Source organism: Ischnura elegans, chromosome 8, assembly GCF_921293095.1.
Source record: "Ischnura elegans chromosome 8, ioIscEleg1.1, whole genome shotgun sequence".
In the NCBI taxonomy this organism is placed as follows: domain Eukaryota; kingdom Metazoa; phylum Arthropoda; class Insecta; order Odonata; family Coenagrionidae; genus Ischnura; species Ischnura elegans.
In genome coordinates this window covers 13,960,901-13,980,856 of record NC_060253.1, presented here as the reverse complement: position 1 = coordinate 13,980,856, position 19,956 = coordinate 13,960,901, and the positions used below count along the sequence as shown (strand labels likewise).

The window sequence follows — 19,956 nt, the reverse complement described above, 5'->3', positions numbered from 1 at the left end:
ATGAGAATTCAATAAACAAACATTGAATTATTACTCCTATTCTACTTTGCTTTCAAATGAACAGGAAGTTTATTGTAAATCCTGAGGCCCAATTCATGTGTTCCTTTCCTTTTGAATCTAAAGGTTCAATCCCCCCGGAACTTACTTAGACATTTATGCCATAAGTAATATACATTAGGAGCACTTTCAAGTCTTAATCATTGAATGTTTTGTTTAATAAATAATATCAATCCAAGAAAAGTTAGACTAATGCCGGCAATGCTGGAAAATTTTGAATCAGTCATCTTGTGCAAAGAAATGGAACTGGATATTTAATCAGAACTTTTTTGGTGCCAAACAAAGTATTGAAGATGCTCTAAAACATGAAATTTAAAACATGGTGTAAATATTATCCAGATCCTTGGCTATCCCTAGTAGATTCCCACAGTACTCAATATCCTGTATTTCTTGTGCTGACAGAGTATGCTGAATTGAATGCTCCCTAATTTGCAATGGTTTTATTACTCATTTGTAAAAATACAGGTACACTTGAGTGCATAGTATCAAAGCACAGCCAGGTAAGGGCAGTGTATGCTAAAACTAATTATTGAAGAAGAAATTATATAATTCACCACCAACCCTTTGTGCCAGGGTAAACTTTCATGGCCTTTTGGTCCCCATCAACAGGAAGACAGACCACACTGCCTGAATCAGAGGCAGCTAAGATCCAATCAGAATCAACAGCAAGGGCATTCCACAGAGAAACATTGTTCTCCTCATCTGTCGCTCTAGAATAAGAAAAAATACTTCAGATACATACCACAAGAATCCCACATAGGATAGGAGAAACCTTAAGTAAAAGTAGTACCTTTTAGTCAGTGACTGAGCATGTTCTCTATTACTAGGTATACAAGTGAGATACAAGAGCTGGATGGCCTATAGCCAGATACAAATAAAAAATTAATCGCAACCACTCACAAGAAATATATACACGAGGATTGATAGTGATTTCAGAAAATTGTTCAAATAAGAAGAGAGAGGTTGCTACTTTTCACATTGGCATGAAGGAAAACTGTTGGCGTCTGGCCAGTTGTGTCCATTAAACCAAGGTAAAAGAACTTCATGCAGTTAAGAGCAATTTTCTGAGTACCAGATTATGAAAAATTGGAATAAAAATGCCCGTCATAGGAGATTTCCTGGTTACTTGGGCAATTTTCTCCTGTGTCTTTACTCAATGATCACAGTCTTTGTATTTATTGTGCGACACATCCCATAAGCAGGGCCTTTTTTCAACATCTCCAAGTAACAGGCCACTGTCAATCCCACAATCCAAGGCAAAAAGATGCCCTCATACAATTAGTTAGATTCTAATGACAAAAGTGTATGCTCCATAGCAGCCATCTGTGTTCATGTACAAGTGCAAACCTGTCTCTGTAGCCTGCTTGGGTGTGAATAATCTGCGGCATTCAGGAGCCACACTCATGCGTAAACTTCCATTCATTCTGAGGGAGCCTAGTCTGTGCGCATTGCATGGACCATCTGCGTTCATGTGAAATGGGCCTTAAGGCCGTATCACACTAGCGACTGTGGCTGGCGCTGCGGCTGTGACTACAATTGGGCTGTCGACCAATCAGAGCGAGGCAGTCGATGCTGCGACTGCGACTGGGAAGAATAGCCGACCGGGTATTCTTCTGAGTCGCAGCCAATCAGAGAGCTCCATTTCAATCTCACGCGCTTGCGGCAGATGTGTTTGTTTTGGTTACCGTAACGAGGGAAGTTCAAGAAGGTTGTGAGATAACTCCGTGACCATGGCATCGGCCGCAATGTGTGATGGGGTGCAGTCACAGCCGCAGCGGCAGTCGCAGTCGCTAGTGTGAAATGGCCTTTGGAACCTCCACTAAAATATCCTAAACACAAGTATGGTGTGAATGTAAAGTTTTTTGGATCTTGTCCCTGGAAAACCTTAAGTCACCATCCTCAAATTATTTTTCTTAACCCCCCACTAATTGAAAATATTAAGGGAAAGTAATACTTTTACAGTTTTATGTAAATAAGTACCAGTTCTTGCGTACTGTAAAAGCTTCATTGTAAGCAATCAATTCTATAAAATTACTTGCATCATTACAAAGAGTATTTAGCTGCTACAAACATCAGTAACATCAGCTTTTTCTAGTTGTGATTGGCTAAAGTCCTTGCCTACTAACCCTAGGGTGACAGGCTGAAGCCCTGCTTGAACAGTGTGTTTCCTAATGAAAATAATCAAATCCAGATAGTTGCTGGATCTTCAAATGAATTATTCACTCATTCATTCATTGATTGAGGCAACAATGATAATATTTTGGAAATAAACTGTTACCATGAAAGTGAGACCTTAAAGTCACCCATTACTAGAGAGCAGTTGGCAATCTTTAACCCTTACAGTGGGGGAACATTTTTTATACGTTTTGCACACTGACTGTGGGATTAACCCAAAATTTTTATTGTTACCTGGATAACTTGCACTTATGGACACTTTCCCTCACCATAAGGATCGCTAAGGGGCTTTATTCAACCACACCAGCCCTTATGGCAGGGGGTGCCTCCTGCACATGGGGTCTCTGGGGTCATGAACTGGCTGGCAGCTAAAATCATCAACTCCCGAAGCCTAAGGGTTAATGAACTTCTAAACAACGCCCTTATTGGCATAAACCTGTGAAGCCATCTGAATTTGAGCCAAAATTCAGAAATACAGATTAACCCTTTTAGTGTGGCACGCCGATATATCGGCTTTTACGTTATTGTTGTTAAATTTGAGGACATTGAAATAAAAAAACTTATATATCAGTAAACGTATAAAAACATTGTGATTATTGTCCAATTTATCTCATTAATTAAAAAAAACCGCTTGAAGATATCTAAGAGATTAACTCTTTAATGTTTATTTTTTCCTAGTTGCTACATTTTATTAAAATACCCTCTGCATTTTTCGACTGTACCCCAGGAAGAAGGACAGCACTAAAAGGCTTAACACCCCGGAATGATTTTTTTTCACCACTTACCTGAAGTTCTGTGTGCCCAATCCCTGAAAAACCAGAGCATAGGCTATGCCTCCCAGGATTCCATGAGCATTTGGCCAAAAAAAGTCATTCAAAAAGAAAAAAACGTAATATGTATACAGTACCTTCCTCGAAGAGTGTTCTCACTGGAATTGAAGGCCATGCTTTCAGATTTATTCCAGCTGGTCTCTCCAATGCACACTCTCATGCTAGGGACTATACTGAATCTCCCAACATTTTTGCTGCCTGCTCTCCTAATGATGCTCCAGACAATAATCACTCCCCACTCGTCAAGGCTGCAAACCTATCCAAGAGAAAGTTCCATTTTCAATCCCACAGAAGAGCAAACATTGTACAAAAAGTTTATCACAGCCAATTTCTCATTTAACAACCATCTGCTAGTATGCTCTTATGCAGTTAGTAGTACATGCTTTCAGTTCGAAAGCTATAGGACAAAAATGCATCCGATATTTTCAATTTCCTCAACATACAAATTTGTTTTCAGAATATTTTACCACCTGAAATTTTTTTATATATATTACATAATTTCATTACATAAACACACATTCAAAGTAGATTTAAGGTAAGCTAAAACTTATAAGGGGCCTCATCCCAGGATACCAGTATAATATCAACTTATTTATTGCATTGGCTAAATGAGGACTTCAAACCCATACACATGTACCTGGTTAGTAATCTTAGCCAAGTTGGAATGCATTTTATCTTGGTCAACATCACCAAATTCAATGCCCAAGATTGGTTCCAGGCCAACAATCCTTCCGAGATGAGATTCATCTCCTGAAAATAGAAAAATATTATTATTATTGGCCATAAAGAAAGAAACTTCAGGGATTAAGTTGACCCCCTCTTGAAGCAAGAGAAATTAAACATAATTAATGGGAAGCGACACATTGTAAACTTCAAAAACTATTTTAAAATGTCAACTTAATTTTCCAAGGAAGAAATCCTTTAGCCAGCCAATTTTATAAGCTGTATCATAATAAGGGTTAGCAAGGAAGTTGATACTAGGCATGGGCGGTACTTGAAAAAGTACCGGTATTTTTGTGATGAGTATTAAAAAGCAATAATATGTAGTACTCTCCCGGTAGTACCGGCGAAAAAATACTGGTATACCGGTACTTTCATTATTGATAAAATACGTCAATAAGTTGAGATTTAACGCTTGTCTTACCCTAAATATCCGGTATTTCGGAAAATTAGCATAACATACAAAAAGAATACACTGAAAAAATCATTAACTGGATTTTTTTACGAAAATTTATCAGAAAAATATATGGAGGCTAGATTCTGTAATAGTGAGAAGGGTGATAGTGATGAAGTTTTTAAAGGCAATGATTTTGGTGCATACCATTAAATTTCGGTGTTTTCCTGGCGTATATGAAGTTCTCTCGGGAACTCTATCAGAGTACTTGTTTTCCTAAAGCCACCGGTTTTTTTCCGGACTCGAGAGCAACATTAGAACGTCTTCTGCCGAGAACTTATAATGAAAAGTCTTCTTATTCACAGAGCTTACGTTGCCAGTCTGAGGTTACCTAGAAAAAGCTCCTCTAATGTTAAGACATTTAATTTTATGATTTTACACAACAAGGATCGGTGTAAGTTATGGCAAAAATACTGCGAACGAATAAAATTTGACGAGTAGGTCGCCGTTCCATTTATTTCAGAGAAAGAAATACATATGTGGAGTTTGATAACCTTGACTTTTCTTGCCTTATTTGAGTAAATAAATATCTTCTATATAAATAATGATAACACTTGTCTCGAACTCACAGTTTTGTAAATGTACCGTTAAATAATGAGAAAACAAGAAAAAAACTAAGGAAGGAGGACACACCTTAATAATTAAGAAGCAAAATTCATTTGGTCTTCTTTAGGTGGTGCACTTGATTGGTTGTATGTAAAAAAACGAGAAACGGATGAACATCGTTAAAGCATTTAAAAAGTTGATAACTATTGTAAACAAGCTTAAGCTTGATAGAAATTCCTATATCACGATAGCATCGCTATTTTTCAGTCTCTTGCTACGTTGATTAACTGTATCGGTGCTTATACCATCAGTTTAAATTAAAATAAACTGATGGTATTATTTTTAGTGTGCTTAAATACAAGTTGTGCACTTATTGCATAAGTCTGCATCTACATTTTCTTGTCTCTTCTTATGATTTCTTGAGAAATATCCTTGGCATTAATTAAATAAACACTTCTTGCTGAAAGCCATTGTGAATTGGTGTTTATTTCTTGGAAATGGCCAAGGGGGTTATAAATACATAGTATATTACAACCTCCTTGGAAATGGACTACTTCGCTTGATATATTATCAACACTCAATTGTTTAAGTAGCTGGGTAGGTAGTTGATTGATTATACATAAGATGGCAGCGCCGTCGAAGTACCGGTATATCTAGTACCGATACTCCGGTAGTACCACTAAAAAAATACTGGCCGGTACTACCGAAGTGGAAAAAAAATAGTAGGGGAGACTGGGGCACAGTGGGACAGTTTTAGCATTTCATTTTTATTTCCCACATAATTATTGTAAAATGGAAGATTTTGGTGCCATTGCTTAAAGAGTATATTCCTCGACTTATTAAAAAATTCGCAAGTAATGCAACTAACTTAAAGTAGTTGAAATACTCAAGTTTCTTCTTTGTTGAAAAGTGTCCCACTCTGCCCCAGGCTGGGGCAGAGTGGGACAGTGCACGGGGCAGAGTGGGACAGGCTTGCATTACTCAATAAAATACAACGTTTAAATTAATTGAGGGTACAAATGAATTAATTAACATTAATAGGTGAAATATACATGCAAGCGAACATTTTAATCAAGAAATTTTTATTCAAGATACATGTGCTGATAAAAAATATTAAGTCATGTAATTATAAACTTTAAAACACTGCATGCAATGTTTTTCATCAACATTTAATTACGCTAATGGCTGAAGTTCTGCCAACTGTCCTTGGTGGTAAATTTAGTCACTTTATTCTGAAACTGTAGCTATATCTTCCATTTCCAATCTTTTTTTTAGTTCTTTAATGTGAAAATCTTAAATTTTCTTTACATTTTATCGCTCATTTTTCAACATTTTCTTATGACCAGGCTGTTTTTTCTCTCTTTCCTTTGATGATATTATTTTATTTATTATTGATGATATTTTCCAGTCTCTTTTTAACTGGTGTGTCCGTAGGTATCTCCTATCTTTTCTTTTGTCTAGCATGTTTAGATATTAGCCTGCTAGATTTTGGATGTTATTCCTCAGGGGGGAAAACTATGCTCTCTAAAACGAAGTTTCAACCCGGGTTGTCCTGGGCTTTCGAGATTTTACTCGGTTTCTAAGTGAAATTCTAAAGGTCCAACAAACTGATCTTTGACAGTTTCTTGGGCAAGGTCTTTGTCATTAAAAATACTTGGGTTAACAGGGCATATCCTGGTTGAACCGAAAGTAAAAATAATATGTATTATTAGATGTAAATGCTTTTTTATGTGCTGTATTCAACCAAGTTGCAAATTGTTATTCTCTCTCCTGGGTGGTTTATAGGCCATTTGCGGTCATTTCAATATTTTTTCAAAAGGCCAAACAAACAGTTATCTAATTGATTGCAGTGAGGTGACAAAGTAAAAAGTACCACCCATTCATTTTTACTAACTCAATAGTATCGGCAGAAATATATGATTCGTGGTTATGCAAAACTAGCAATGCAGGGTTTTCTTTAAAAAATTTTGCGTGTTCGATGAAATATTTTAAAACCAGTAAAAATAAATTGATAGCCATCCATTCAGAAGGACATGCGGCACCTACTGATCCTATGGGACACTTCAACAGTATTTTTTGGAGGAATTTCACTCTAGACAACACAAGAAATGGAGGAATTGTATTAACCTGAACCTTTATAATATAGCACAATGACATCGAGGAGCCTCTTTCAGAGGAGGTAACTTCACCTACTTGTTTTCACCTTAGAGGGCTATCACTTTTCCTGGAGTTAAACGGTAGTGGAACCACTTTCATCATGATTACACCTCCAGCGGAAAATACATGTTGACATAAAGAGCTGATAGATCGGAAAAAATGCACTCACAACCGTCCTATAGAAGCCCACGTCTCTGGCCAGTGAGGTTGCTTCTGGTTTTCGAAGGCTAATCGAAGGATTCCGCTTCAAAAAAAACGTAAAATAAACCAACATCAGCGATGTCTTTCTGATCGCAGGATGGCGGGTATTTCTTTCTATTTCTCTGAGCTAACTCATATACTAATTTTTTCGTGCGCAGAGGAGACAGTCTGTGGTGCAGTCGTGCTGCAGTTTTAAGTCACAGTTTACTATGGTGGTAAATTATTTTATAAGCTATGAATCTCAAGAATTCAATTTATAAATAATTTGATTTAAATAGATAATACGTAATAAACAATCTTGCCTCAAAATTCTCTTTAAAAATCAAGTTTTATTGCCTGTTTTTCTTCCTTTCACGCAAATCACTGAATGTTCCCAGAGCAGGCTTGTAGAAAGGAGGAATGTGGCAGCAACTAATGTTTATGAGAATCTCTCTTCTCACTACCTCAAGCTCGCTTCTGGCCAAGACTGAACTGCTCCTTACAAAGAGCACATCTATATAACAGATGTGGGATTCAGGAAATGTAGACAAATTGTCGCATATGATCGGGGTTCACACTAATTATTTACTTCGGCATTACTTTTCTCATGTTCATTGCTGTTGCCATTCTTTAGTTTTGTCCTCACATTCACTAACTGAAATGTACTGCTTCAAATCCTAATGCATCAATATGGAGCCAAAACATTATAAAGTAAGCATGATATGAAATTTGAGTGCGTTTAGGTAACGGATATTGATAGTACGAAGCTCCTGGGCTGTAATTCGGCATCAAACTGTGCCCCAATTCGAGTTGTCCCACTGTGCCCCAATCCAAGTTGTCCCACTGTGCCCCAATTTCAGCTGTCCCACTGTGCCCCGCATGTCCTGAAGTCTTGTATTTGTCAGCATAAATTTTAAACATGTTACTTTCGAAAAATATGTTTAGAAAAATATTACTAAGTCTCTAAATAATGTATACACCAAGTCATTCCTTATGAAACTTGCTATAATTTAGAGAATTGCATAAATATTCATTACATGAAAGTTACGAAAATTATAGCAAAAAACATATTTTATAACATTTACGCGAAGCTACATAAGATTAGGAAATAAGATTTTTGTGCATTATTCCTCGTGATATGACTTCCTTAATTTTAATGCATTTGCCCTTTGACCGAGTAAATTGTTTAAATAAATCAATTGTCCCACTGTGCCCCGTGTCCCACTGTGCCCCAGTCTCCCCTACTTGGTACTACCGAATACCGGTATTTTTTGCCCATGCCTAGTTGATACATCAGATATCCAGCAGCTTGAGCTTCCCATGACATCTCCCCATCCAATAAACAAAATTCAACCAATTAATAACCTTTCTGACCTTAATGTGGCACTTCACAAATAATAGTAATCATTGATGAGCAAAGTCAAATAAAGTCATGTACCTTAGCATCACACATGTTCCAATAATTTTAACAACCAAAAATAATAATTATATAATATTCAAAATACATTCACTGACGATATCTTACTGCCTTTCTTAGAATCCTGCCTGATCTGGTTTTATATTCACTACCATGCACATCGATGTCATTTGTTTGTATAGTGCTTGCAGATTGTCTCAAACGGAATGCATTCCTTCGCAACATCGGATCCTCATGAGCCTTTATTATATGCACATATAGGGCCTTGGTGGTCTTTCTTTGGCTACTACAATGCCAGGTAACCAGAAACTTATTTTTTATTATAATACATACATATTATCGTCTGGTTTGAAATCTTAGCTGATGACAGCACCTCAATCACGATACATATAGCTAATTTTTGAGTGGGTTAGACTTCAGCTTATAATGCCCATCTACCTGAATCAGTGATTTAACAATCTGATATCAAAGCACTACAGGAACAAGTGGCTTTGTACACAGTCACACGCACAGGCGCAAAGTTAAATACACCAACGGATGAAGTTCACCATGAAAAAATATTTGACTCAGCCGGGATTCGAACCCGGATCTCCCAATTGCCGGTCAGGCGTATTAACCAGTTCCACCACCAAGCCATTTTCTCAGAGCAAACTTAGGGATGGGTTTTACCAAACAAGATGTTGACGTCACGGCGAAGGGTCTTGCTTACTAAGCCACTGTCGGGGTGAAAAACCCTTATTTTGTCGCTGGTCTGCGACGACGAATTTCAAAGCACTGCAGGAACAAGTGGCTTTGAACGCAGTCACACACACAGGTGCAAAGTTAAATACACCAAGGGATGAAGTTTGCCATGAAAAAATATTTGACTTGGCTAAGTCAAACATTTTTTCATGGCGAACTTCATCTGTTAGTGTATTAAATTTTATATCAATTGGCAATTTGGTTCTTAGCCTTCTACTCATCAGTAACTGAGCTGGTGATGCTCCTGTGCCACATTGAGGAGTGCTTCTACATTCAAACAGTGAGAGATGAATGCCATCTCAACTTTTTTTATGTTTCCTTGGCACCATCTTACAGAATTGGACTCCTCTTTCAGCAAGTTCATTTGATTTTGGGTAGAGAGGTGAACATGCTCTTAAATCTATTCCCCAATCATTTGAAAATTTTCAAAGTAAAGGGAATTAAAAGGCATATTGTCACAAGTTATTACTATTGGAATACCACGCCATAGGTTGTAAAAAGGGGTTCCAGATTTGTTACTATAATATCTGCTGTCCTTGATCCCAGCAACAATAATTCAATACAGTGAGAAAAAATAAAATATTAATTTTTTCCAGCAAAATTCAACAAGTCCATACCTATCTCCTCAAAAAGAAATCCTGGTAATTTCATGACCAATCATTGGCTCTTTTATATTTGTAGGCCTAAACTTTTCATAGACCCTGCACTGTTTTACAAATACCAACGAGCATCATCATCATGACCATTTTTCAACAATTCTAAGATTGATTTAATGCAGCTCTCTATTCTGCTCTTCTATTCACAAGCTTTTGCATAGCAATGCATTTCTACTCCTTTACATCCTTTATAACCTGTTCTCTATAGCTCATTCAGGGTCATCCCATGCCCTTCTTCTCACCCACCTGTCCTACAATTGTTTTCATCAGGCTATCATGTCTCATTATGTGGCCAACAATAACTTTTCCCCGTCTTCTCCTTGAGGTTTTTAGAAGATTTCTCTTTTCTCCCACTTTCCTCAGCACTCCTTCATTTTCTACTCGGTCAATCCATCTCATTTTCTTCATACCAATGAGCACTGATCAAATATGAGACTCATTACTATGAGTTAAAAATTATGCACATAGGCACATAATTATCTGTCATAGCGTACACAGGTGGTGAGCTGCCCCAGTGCCATCTATTGGTTACTCTGGTGGGCCAAAGCAAAGGGAGTTTACTGTGTATAAACCCCCGCCAAAATCATGGTAAATCTAAGCGTCCTGGTAGCGCAACTGATAGAGCACCTGGCCGGTAACCAGAAGGTTCTGGGTTCGAGTCCCAGTCAGGCCGCATTTTTACCCTCTGATTTCTGGCTTTTTCCATCTACCACAGCACCGTTGTCCTTTTTCTATTACATGTTCCTATCCCTTTCTTTCCTTACCTGTTAATTTATTTGCACATTAAAAATATAATACACTGCACTTACCATGAGTGGTAAACATTGGGCAACGAGTCTTTGCTGAGCCCCTTCCCAAAATAGGGATTTCAATGTGTGATCCTCCCCTTTCATACATGTCCCAGAGACAAATAGACCTGAAACAAACATAGATAAGAATGGATAAATGGAGAAAATAAAAACAACTGGTAAAATCTACTATCACATGAACAGTTGGAAAAAAGAAGGCAACAATTTTTTTTTGTTTACAGTGAAACTCAAATTTGTTTTTTATTTGTAAAAGCAAGCTCTTGATCCTTTAACTATGGTCATTCGACTTTCATGGATGAAGTAAGGGTAAAAATCAAAAAATTTGTAACAATACCATTCAGTAATATTGAATAGAAGAATTACATCAATTAAACACTTTGGTTCATTTACCTCAAAGTTGTTAAAAAACAAAGAAAAGGATAGCTTCAATTTCACTATGTATACTTAACAGGAGAATAGAAATGGAGCACCAAAGTATACAATCAACTAAGGACAATTATGTATCGACTTTTCTAAAAGGCATTTTTACTGACAATACATGAAAGTATTGGGGGCTTGGTCTTGATATTAAAAATCTGATTCAAATCTAAAAACATAAAGTGATAAAATGAAAATACATTTATAAAGCAGCTACAGAGAATGTAACGATGGAAAAATCTTTTCAAAAGATATGTTGTAGAACTATACATGAATGTCCCAGGGATAGATATGATGATAAACACTTTTTTTAAAATTAACACACTAAATGCTGAGAAAAATGTATCATAACACACCGCCACGCAGAAAAAATATTTTGCAATAATATCAGATATTATGTCTTCCTTAATCGTATACAATCATACATAGTTCAAAATTATTAAAATTTGCCCTATTAATAAAGAAAATATTAAATATTATAATATAATTATAATAAATATATTATAATAAAAAGAAGGTAAAAAATCTACTGCAAGCAAACGACTTGTATCCAGTCACAAGAGAAGACACACTGAGACGCTGGGCACAATTGCAGTGTCTAGTAGAAGACGCGGAGGCAGATGGTGGGCCGAGAAACCTAACGGGACCGATGTCTTGTATTCAAGGCATCCGCGTCCTAGGCTAGCGCGGGATGCCTTGAATTCAAGGCATCCGCTTTGAGTGTGTTAAGAGAGAAATATCTGAGAACGAATCAATCATGATAAAGGTAAAAAGGAAATGACACAAAAAGGTGATTTATAAAATTTTAGCTTGGATATTCACAATTTCAGACTCATAATTGTGAGGCTTTTAATAACTCTAGGGTTGAGTTGGTTCAGTACTTTGGTTCTCGGTTCAACTAGTTTTTGAGCTTAGAGCCAGTATCAGAACCAATGCCAAAAAGAATCAGTACAGAAATAATTTATGCAAAACCAAGTTTGAAAACTTTTCTAGAGCATGATTTACATAACATTCTTTAAATAGAGTGACATTATGGAATCAACCATTTGTGATATTGTACTACTGGAGTGTGGAGTTGAAGTATTATTTTTAGCTAGCGTCCATAATACCATCATGAAAATCATTAGTAGCTTTGCTAATCAAGAAATGAAAATGAAACATTTCATTACAAATCAGGATCAAGAACTGATGCAAGAAACCAACAAAATGGAGGAAACAGCCAATCTTTCAATACAAAAAATCTATTGTAATGAACGTTGAGTTCCCCGGAAAATCACTTGCTATAGAGCAAAATCATTATACCTGATATGCAGCAATTAAAGACTTTTTTCGTTTATTACCCAATGAAAAGTAGACAATATTGCTCATTTCCACATTTCTGCCCATCCTGAGGTTAATGTATAAATATTTCAATCTTAGTGTAAGGAAGAACTGCATGTCAGAATAATAAATATAGAACCAATTTCTAGCAAAAGTTGCCTTATAAGTCATTTACTGTGGTGCCCAAAAAGACAATTTACAATTCATTTTAGCACTTATTACTACGTGTCCATGTTATTTTTTGTTTACCATCTAACTAAAAAAATCACAGCACATTACCCTTACAGTAGGCTGTACACATTATAATGGACTTCTACTGTAATTCAATAGCAATTTCAAAGTATCTCTCAACAAAATTATCCCGATTTGAATGTATTGATGAAATACCTACCCATCTTCGCACCCTGCCAACAAAATCTGTCCAAACTTGTTCACTCCATCTTGAAAGCACGACTTGGTGACAGCACCCTGACAGCAGAGAAGCCTGTATGGGCAAGAGGGCTCACTCACACTCCAAACAGACAGGAGGCTGGAGTGGAGCCCACCTTCTGCATCGTTCCCATCAGATTCTCCAGGTAGTGCTCTCTTCACTTCCTACATGAAAGTTTTCCATGAATAAAAAGACAGTAAAACTTATTTATATGTATGTACCAAAATCCCACCTACATATAACAAGGTGGGTTTCCAGCCCTTTTGACTTTCCTATGATCGCAAATGTAAATTTCCCTGCATACAACGAGTTTGGATGATATGGAATCCCTGCAATTATGAACTATTCTTTGGCCCCTTGGGGAATTATTTCCTCTTTCTCTCTCCATAAAAAAATTAAGCCGTCTTTGCTACTTAACCGTACCATAACTTATCATCAGTTGTTCTCATGTGTGACCATCACCACATACATGTACCGTTGATCCTAAAATCCTTCCCTTTACAGCCGTTTGATGGAAAGGGTGGAACGATGGTTAATTATTATGGATCAGTTGCTTACATAAAGATAATTTAAGGAATATTTGCCGGCAGTCCTCTGAGGTATGTATAGGGAAAAATCCTTCATTATGTATAGCATGAAATCCTGTTTACAAATAACAAAATTGAACGATGGTCCCCAGAAATTCGTTATAAGCGAGTTTTACTGTATTGATGCATCTGCATTATTACTTGTACCTGAGTGAGACACCACTACTTCGTTAAAAATGGAATTTAGGAGTGACATCTGGTAATTTGAGTAATGTTTCACAATTAGTCATGATGCATTTAGATATTCATCAATGATTTGCAAACATTTTTTGTTAAGCTGGTGAAATAAAAAATGCCACTGTAGAGCCACCTTAAAGATAACAATGTTTTCAATTTTCCCATAAATTATGACGGGAACAGTCACCCCAACCCTTTCCCAAATTTGCCACAGTGGAGAGGAGGCCAAATGAAAAATAGATGATGCTCTCTACACTGAATTTCCACTTATCAAGGAGTAAATAGCATAAATGACAAAAAGATGCAAATAATATATTCCTTAATAAATAACATGCTCCTTAGCATATTTACTGTGCCTTGCACATAAATGTGCAAGGTGAAAAGGGAAGAAGAAACTGATAACAACACTCACCAGATCGTTCTCTGGAGGACCATGGCAACACAACAGGAGGTTTGAGCGTGCTTTACAGAAGGAAACACTGACGACTGGTCTAACACAAAACAATGCATTCCAGGATGAGTCTGAAGACACACTCTGACCCAGTTTGAAAGATATTTTTGAGAGTGGTGAGCTTTCCGCACTTCCTTCTGGCAAGAGAGTCTGGGATTTGCTCCACTGCTCCTCCAGTAGAATGGACATGACCTTTGCATTCAAATTAAAGAAAGATATTCATTATTATTTCCTACTTACACAACAATCAATGGACTTAGCATGTTATTAACATATTAGCATTAGCACTAAAAAATTAAAGAGAACTATTTTCCCTCAAAGAAAGGGTTGAACCTCCCGGTACTGGCCACAACAGACGACCTTGCCCAGTTACCAGGTAACAACGGAAAAAATGATTTCTGTACGCCACGCACTTATACACCGCTTCACAACATTGATCTTTATATGTGTAAATACATGCGTGGGCCAAAAACATCTTGTGAACTCATACTCCAGCAAAAAGGTTTGAACCAAGAGGATTATGTAATAGGCAAATGTAGTATCCTTTGGATTATGTTTTCCCTTTGAACGAGTGAATAGGTGTGCCTACCTGGCAGGATGTACAACCACAGAAGTTGTATGATGTGACGTATAATAGTAATAATGATTTTATTTCTGTTGGTTAGCAAGTAACATAGAAATCATCAAGGGGAGAAAAAAAAGTGACACATAATAGCAAACAGCATTGGTTAAATAGCAGAAAATTTAAAAAAACACTACATGACACAGTAAAAAACAAATATGTATGTACAATAAGTTCAAGTATGACAACAGTCACACTTGCATACCATGATTTCAGGAACACAATAATACGCTTTTTTAAGGAGTAAATTCTTTACACGGTTTTTGAACACTGGCAGAGAAGTGATTTAATATCAGATGGTAATTTGTTATAGATTATTGGGGCTGAATGATGAGGGCTACGTAGAGAAAGGGAAGTCGAGGCTTGGGATAGGTGGATTTCAGTACTATGTATTTCGTGTGTGGTAAGGGTGCACATCATGGTGAGAGGAGAATAACTGGGGGTTTTGTTTGGCAAATAAGGCACAATTAAGTACATAAAGTAGAGATGGGTCGAATAGCAGATTTCTCGAACTCGAATTCGAATATTAAATCATTGCTTGAATATTCGAATACCTCGAATTCGAATACCTCGAATACTAAATGATGAATGCTGGAATGTTTGACTCGGTTGCCTATGCAGCAGGCAACACAAGATTTTGGGGAGTAATTTTGATTTCCTTTAAAGGATTCGAACAGGAATTTAGCTGATTAATGGAATATTTTATGGAAATTTTTATTTTTATGGAAACAATTGGGCATATAATTAATTCAACTAACATCGCTTTACCCCCACTCCTGCTGCCAAGTGCTAGCTGACAATCTGAGGCATTTTGTAAAATACAAGCTCTTCTCCACCAGATTTTCTTCAATTATTATCAGTCCATCTTTGGGAGTTCTCACGAGATAAGAAGATGAATTGGAATTGCTATCAGGGAGAAACCAAATATCCTGAGAAAATATCCCTTCGTCTGGGACTGTAACAATAAAGATTTATAGCACCACTCATAAATTGTAACTTGATATATGTTTTCGGAAAAAAATACCACATCAACTTCCGAGAAGCTCTGCTGCTCATATCGAGTCTCGCCAGAATGCCAAGCCTCCGTCCTATTTTGACATTTATTTCCTCGCGTAAAATGCTTAAATAAAGTCAGAAATGCGTCGCGTTTGGTCTTGTTCTTTTTTAAATTACGCGCACATTACTGATATTTCAATCCAATAAAGGTGTAATAATAATTTCTGAAAGTCATTGTTAGACACCTTTCGGGCTAGTAGATGACTCATGCAGCAGTTGACCTCCAGAATGGGGGAAATTCGAAGCAGGTACGTAGAAAAAGGTCAGTGGGTGAGAAAAGGGGGTGGGCGCGAGACTCGTTTTTATTTTTCTCGCTTAACTTGATATTTTTTTCCAAGCTAAGGTCTTCGTAATATGATCCCTGCGCGAGCTGGGACCTTTTTTTATTTCGGAGAAGAGGAAAGCCTCAGAGGGGGATAGCGGATCTTGCGAAATGCGCTAATGTTACTATCCCACGGCACTCGTGCAGCGGTTGAGCTCCAGAAATGGGGAACTTCGAAGCAGGTAGGCAGAAAAAGGTCAGTGGGTTAGAAAAGGGGGGCGTGAGACACGTCTTTATTGTTCTCGTGTAACTTGATATTTTTTTCGAAGCTAAGGTCTTTGTAATACGACCCCTGCCCGAGCGAGGACCTTTTGTTTGATTTCGGAGAAGATGAAAGCATCAGAGTGGGTGAGGCGAATGCTGAATGGAGGGGGATAGCAGATCGTGGGAAATGCGCCGATGTTACTATCCCACGGCACTGGAGTTTCCTGGTGGGGGAAACCGGGGATTTTCGGATTTTTTCACCGGATCAATTTAGGTTCCCCAAGTCGAACTCTTTTCACCGCTCAGACCCGCGAATTTGATGTAGTCGTCAACTTGCCTAGAACGGCACTGCATGCACTAAAATACTAGAGTTCTGTACATTTTTCCGAGTCAACTACCAACGACGTGCGTGCGACAGTGTACGACGCGAAATTCAAAGTATTCGAGTTATTCGAGGCGGTACTTTTCGCATAACTATTCGAGACCTCGAATATCGAATACTTTCTAGTATTCGAGGTATTCGAGTATTCGCGGATACTATTCGCACATCTCTAATATAAAGGGAGGGAAGTGTGAGGATGGTAAGGTTCTTGAATAAAGATTTGCCAGGGGTACGAAGAGGGAGGCAAAGCATTGTCTTAATGGCCTGCTTCTGAAGGAAAAAAATCTTTTGGGAAAGGTTGTTATTTCCCCATAACAAATGGTAATGAGACAACAATTTGAAGGATATCACGATCATGAGATGCACCTATGCACTAACTTTGGTTGCCATTCAGCCCTACGGAAACACATAGCAGACAGATAAACAGCCATCCTCTTTTATATATGTAGTAGATCTACATCAACCTAATACCCGGATGTACAGTTGGATCTGGGTATTTTAGCACTTGAGTTCTTCAAGCGGGTGTGTAAGACCCGACCGTTATCCTCTAATTACTTAAATTTACTACCCATTTTTTAGCTCTTTCCTGAAAAGTATTTTCCAACCTTCATTGGGAAGAGAACATGTAATCAATGAATTTTTTGCAGCACCTATAAGTTAAAATTATATTTTTTATTCATAGAAAGTCATTCCAATCATTATAGAGCCTATAACCTGAAAAAATGGCAGGTCCTCATTTAGTGTTTTTCCGCATATAGTGTTTTAAATTTTGTCTCCTCTGAAAAGCATTAAATCAGGATTCTACTGTATTTTCTATTAACCTCACTTTACACAGCAATGATCTAAAACAACAGTTGAGACTACAGGAGGTTTTAAAGATTTTTTAATACATAAGTAAAGGGTTCCTCACCTCTCCAGCAGATTCCATAAATCTTCCTAAACGAAGCCATGAGCTATTGTCAAGCAATTGTGGATGCGATTTTGAGATTGTTTTATTGGATAAACTAATCACTGGAGGTTTTTGAGTCCAAGCGTCAGCCATTAGGATCACATCTGTCTGAATCCCTTCACTGTGAGAGTCTTCGTTTGTCTGGGTGGAGACCTGAAACAAATAGCCGTGATATAGATGGGCAATCAAAATTTTATAATAATAATAATAATATGATTTTAATTTCCCATAATACAATCATGCATGAAATAAAAATAAAGACTTGTTGACAAGACAAAAATTGAATTGATTGAACTTGGAATTCGATACGCTTTGAGACTTTCACCTCACTTTGGGGTTGCCAACTCACTCGTTAACAAATAAACCCAAATTTTAAATTTTAATTTGGCCCGTACTGCACACATATGCATTTTCCTCTTTTACTATACTTTCACCCAACTGCTTGAGTGCAAAAACAAAAAAAATACACACTTAAAACATGTAAAGGAAATATAGTTCCTAAAATTGGAAATTAATTATAAAAAGGAAAGAAAAAAAACACTTCAAAACATCCCCGTATCAATCCTAGTGTGTTGGAGGTGGCTCCTATTTTAAAGAAGTGAGCAAAAACTCAACCTCAGCAATATCGAGCAACCAATTTCTTAATGATTTCAAGAACTTCATTTTACTGCTTATTTTAAATATATGCATGTTAATATTATTATTTTTTTTCAATCTCATGCATTTCAATAATTATCTCAATAGGGTTGTTAACTCAAACCCAAATTCATGGAATAATTCATGCATTTAGCAGGATGATTTTTTTCCAATTTGTTAAGCTTAGAGTCCCGTAAGTCATATAAAACATGAAATTAAGTAAAGCTTGGCAAGCAAGCAGAAGGATATCTAGTATCTTCCCCTTCTCTTAGCAGGGTTGTCACAAGATATCTGTAATACAAATTCCATGGCTTTTAAAACTCAAAATGCACATCCACATGTGTATTTAAAAAATAAATAGAACTGTATATGGGACTCAACAAATTAGCAAAATTTGAGAAGACATATCATATACGTAGCTAACTCAAAAAATGACAAGAGTATGTACTGCAAGCCATTCTTAAAAAGGTTCATAACTGACACAGCCTTCGAGGAATCCTAATGATTTAATATGCAGACCAGGAACATCTGAATATTTTTGGATATATTTTGAACAAACCTGTTTAGAATTTCTATGCCCCCGAAACTTCATATAGGCATCATAGGGAATTGGCGGCAGGTCGAACAGTGAGTATGATATTTCATCCAAAGTGATCATCTGCAGCAATTTTTGACCACGCTTTAATGCAGTCTTCATAGCCTGAGAATGAACAAGATAATAAAACAAGTAGATGAGGTATATTATCACATGCTACAGAAATATTGCTTCGGACTTGATAAATACATTAAAAAAACTGAAAGTGGAATACGTACTTCTTCATATTATCCAATTGAAAGATTCCATGCTTTTCCAGCAAATGGCTTTATCTTACGATCAAGTCTGGAGATAAAGCTAACTGCAATTAACTATGCATACATAATGCACAAAGGTTAAGAAAAAGACTTCGCTGTTTCACAAAATAAAATATATTTGCGACCGGTTTCGATACAGCGTATCATCATCTGGCAATTACAAGTATCAGTACATAGAATTTATACCCTTGAAGGCATTAGAGGGGCGGTGGAGTGGAGGTGGAGAAAAAGGGGGGGGAATGGGGGAGGGGGTAAGGGAAGGGAAGGTAGCTTTGGGAAGTACGTCGCTTATGGGTCACTGCACGGGGTAGCCGAGGGTTGGTGTATGATGACGAAATACGGTCATACGACAAAATCATACACCAACCCTCGGCTACCCCGTGCAGTGACCCATAAGCGACGTACTTCCCAAAGCTACCTTCCCTTCCCTTACCCCCTCCCCCATTCCCCCCCCTTTTTCTCCACCTCCACTCCACCGCCCCTCTAATGCCTTCAAGGGTATAAATTCTATGTACTGATACTTGTAATTGCCAGATGATGATACGCTGTATCGAAACCGGTCGCAAATATATTTTATTTTGTGAAACAGCGAAGTCTTTTTCTTAACCTTTGTGCATCATGAAGGAGTTTCACCATGTTACGCCAACCACCATCGCACATATACATACATATATAGTATATATGTTAGCCATGACATAATGCTGAAATGCCTATCAAATTAATATGTACATCAAAGGACAAGCCTATACTGGGCCAAAATCTCATTTAACAAATAGATATCAAAATGTCCAAATATCTTGTTTTACTCA

The 19,956-nt window shown here is 37.2% G+C and overlaps 1 protein-coding gene across 1 annotated transcript in view; it reads right to left on the bottom strand.

The window, feature by feature from the left end:
- LOC124163977 (cytoplasmic dynein 2 intermediate chain 1) overlaps positions 1–19,956 on the bottom strand; it is a 36,813-nt gene that overhangs the window by 10,075 nt on the left and 6,782 nt on the right. The window contains exons 4-11 of the mRNA XM_046541122.1: positions 18,855–18,995; positions 17,621–17,812; positions 14,086–14,316; positions 12,871–13,073; positions 10,743–10,849; positions 3,700–3,812; positions 3,140–3,318; positions 619–767 (exon numbers count right to left, since the gene is read on the bottom strand). Coding sequence (XP_046397078.1) covers positions 619–767; positions 3,140–3,318; positions 3,700–3,812; positions 10,743–10,849; positions 12,871–13,073; positions 14,086–14,316; positions 17,621–17,812; positions 18,855–18,995 — 1,315 coding nt within the window. The remainder of the gene's footprint in view (positions 1–618; positions 768–3,139; positions 3,319–3,699; positions 3,813–10,742; positions 10,850–12,870; positions 13,074–14,085; positions 14,317–17,620; positions 17,813–18,854; positions 18,996–19,956) is intronic.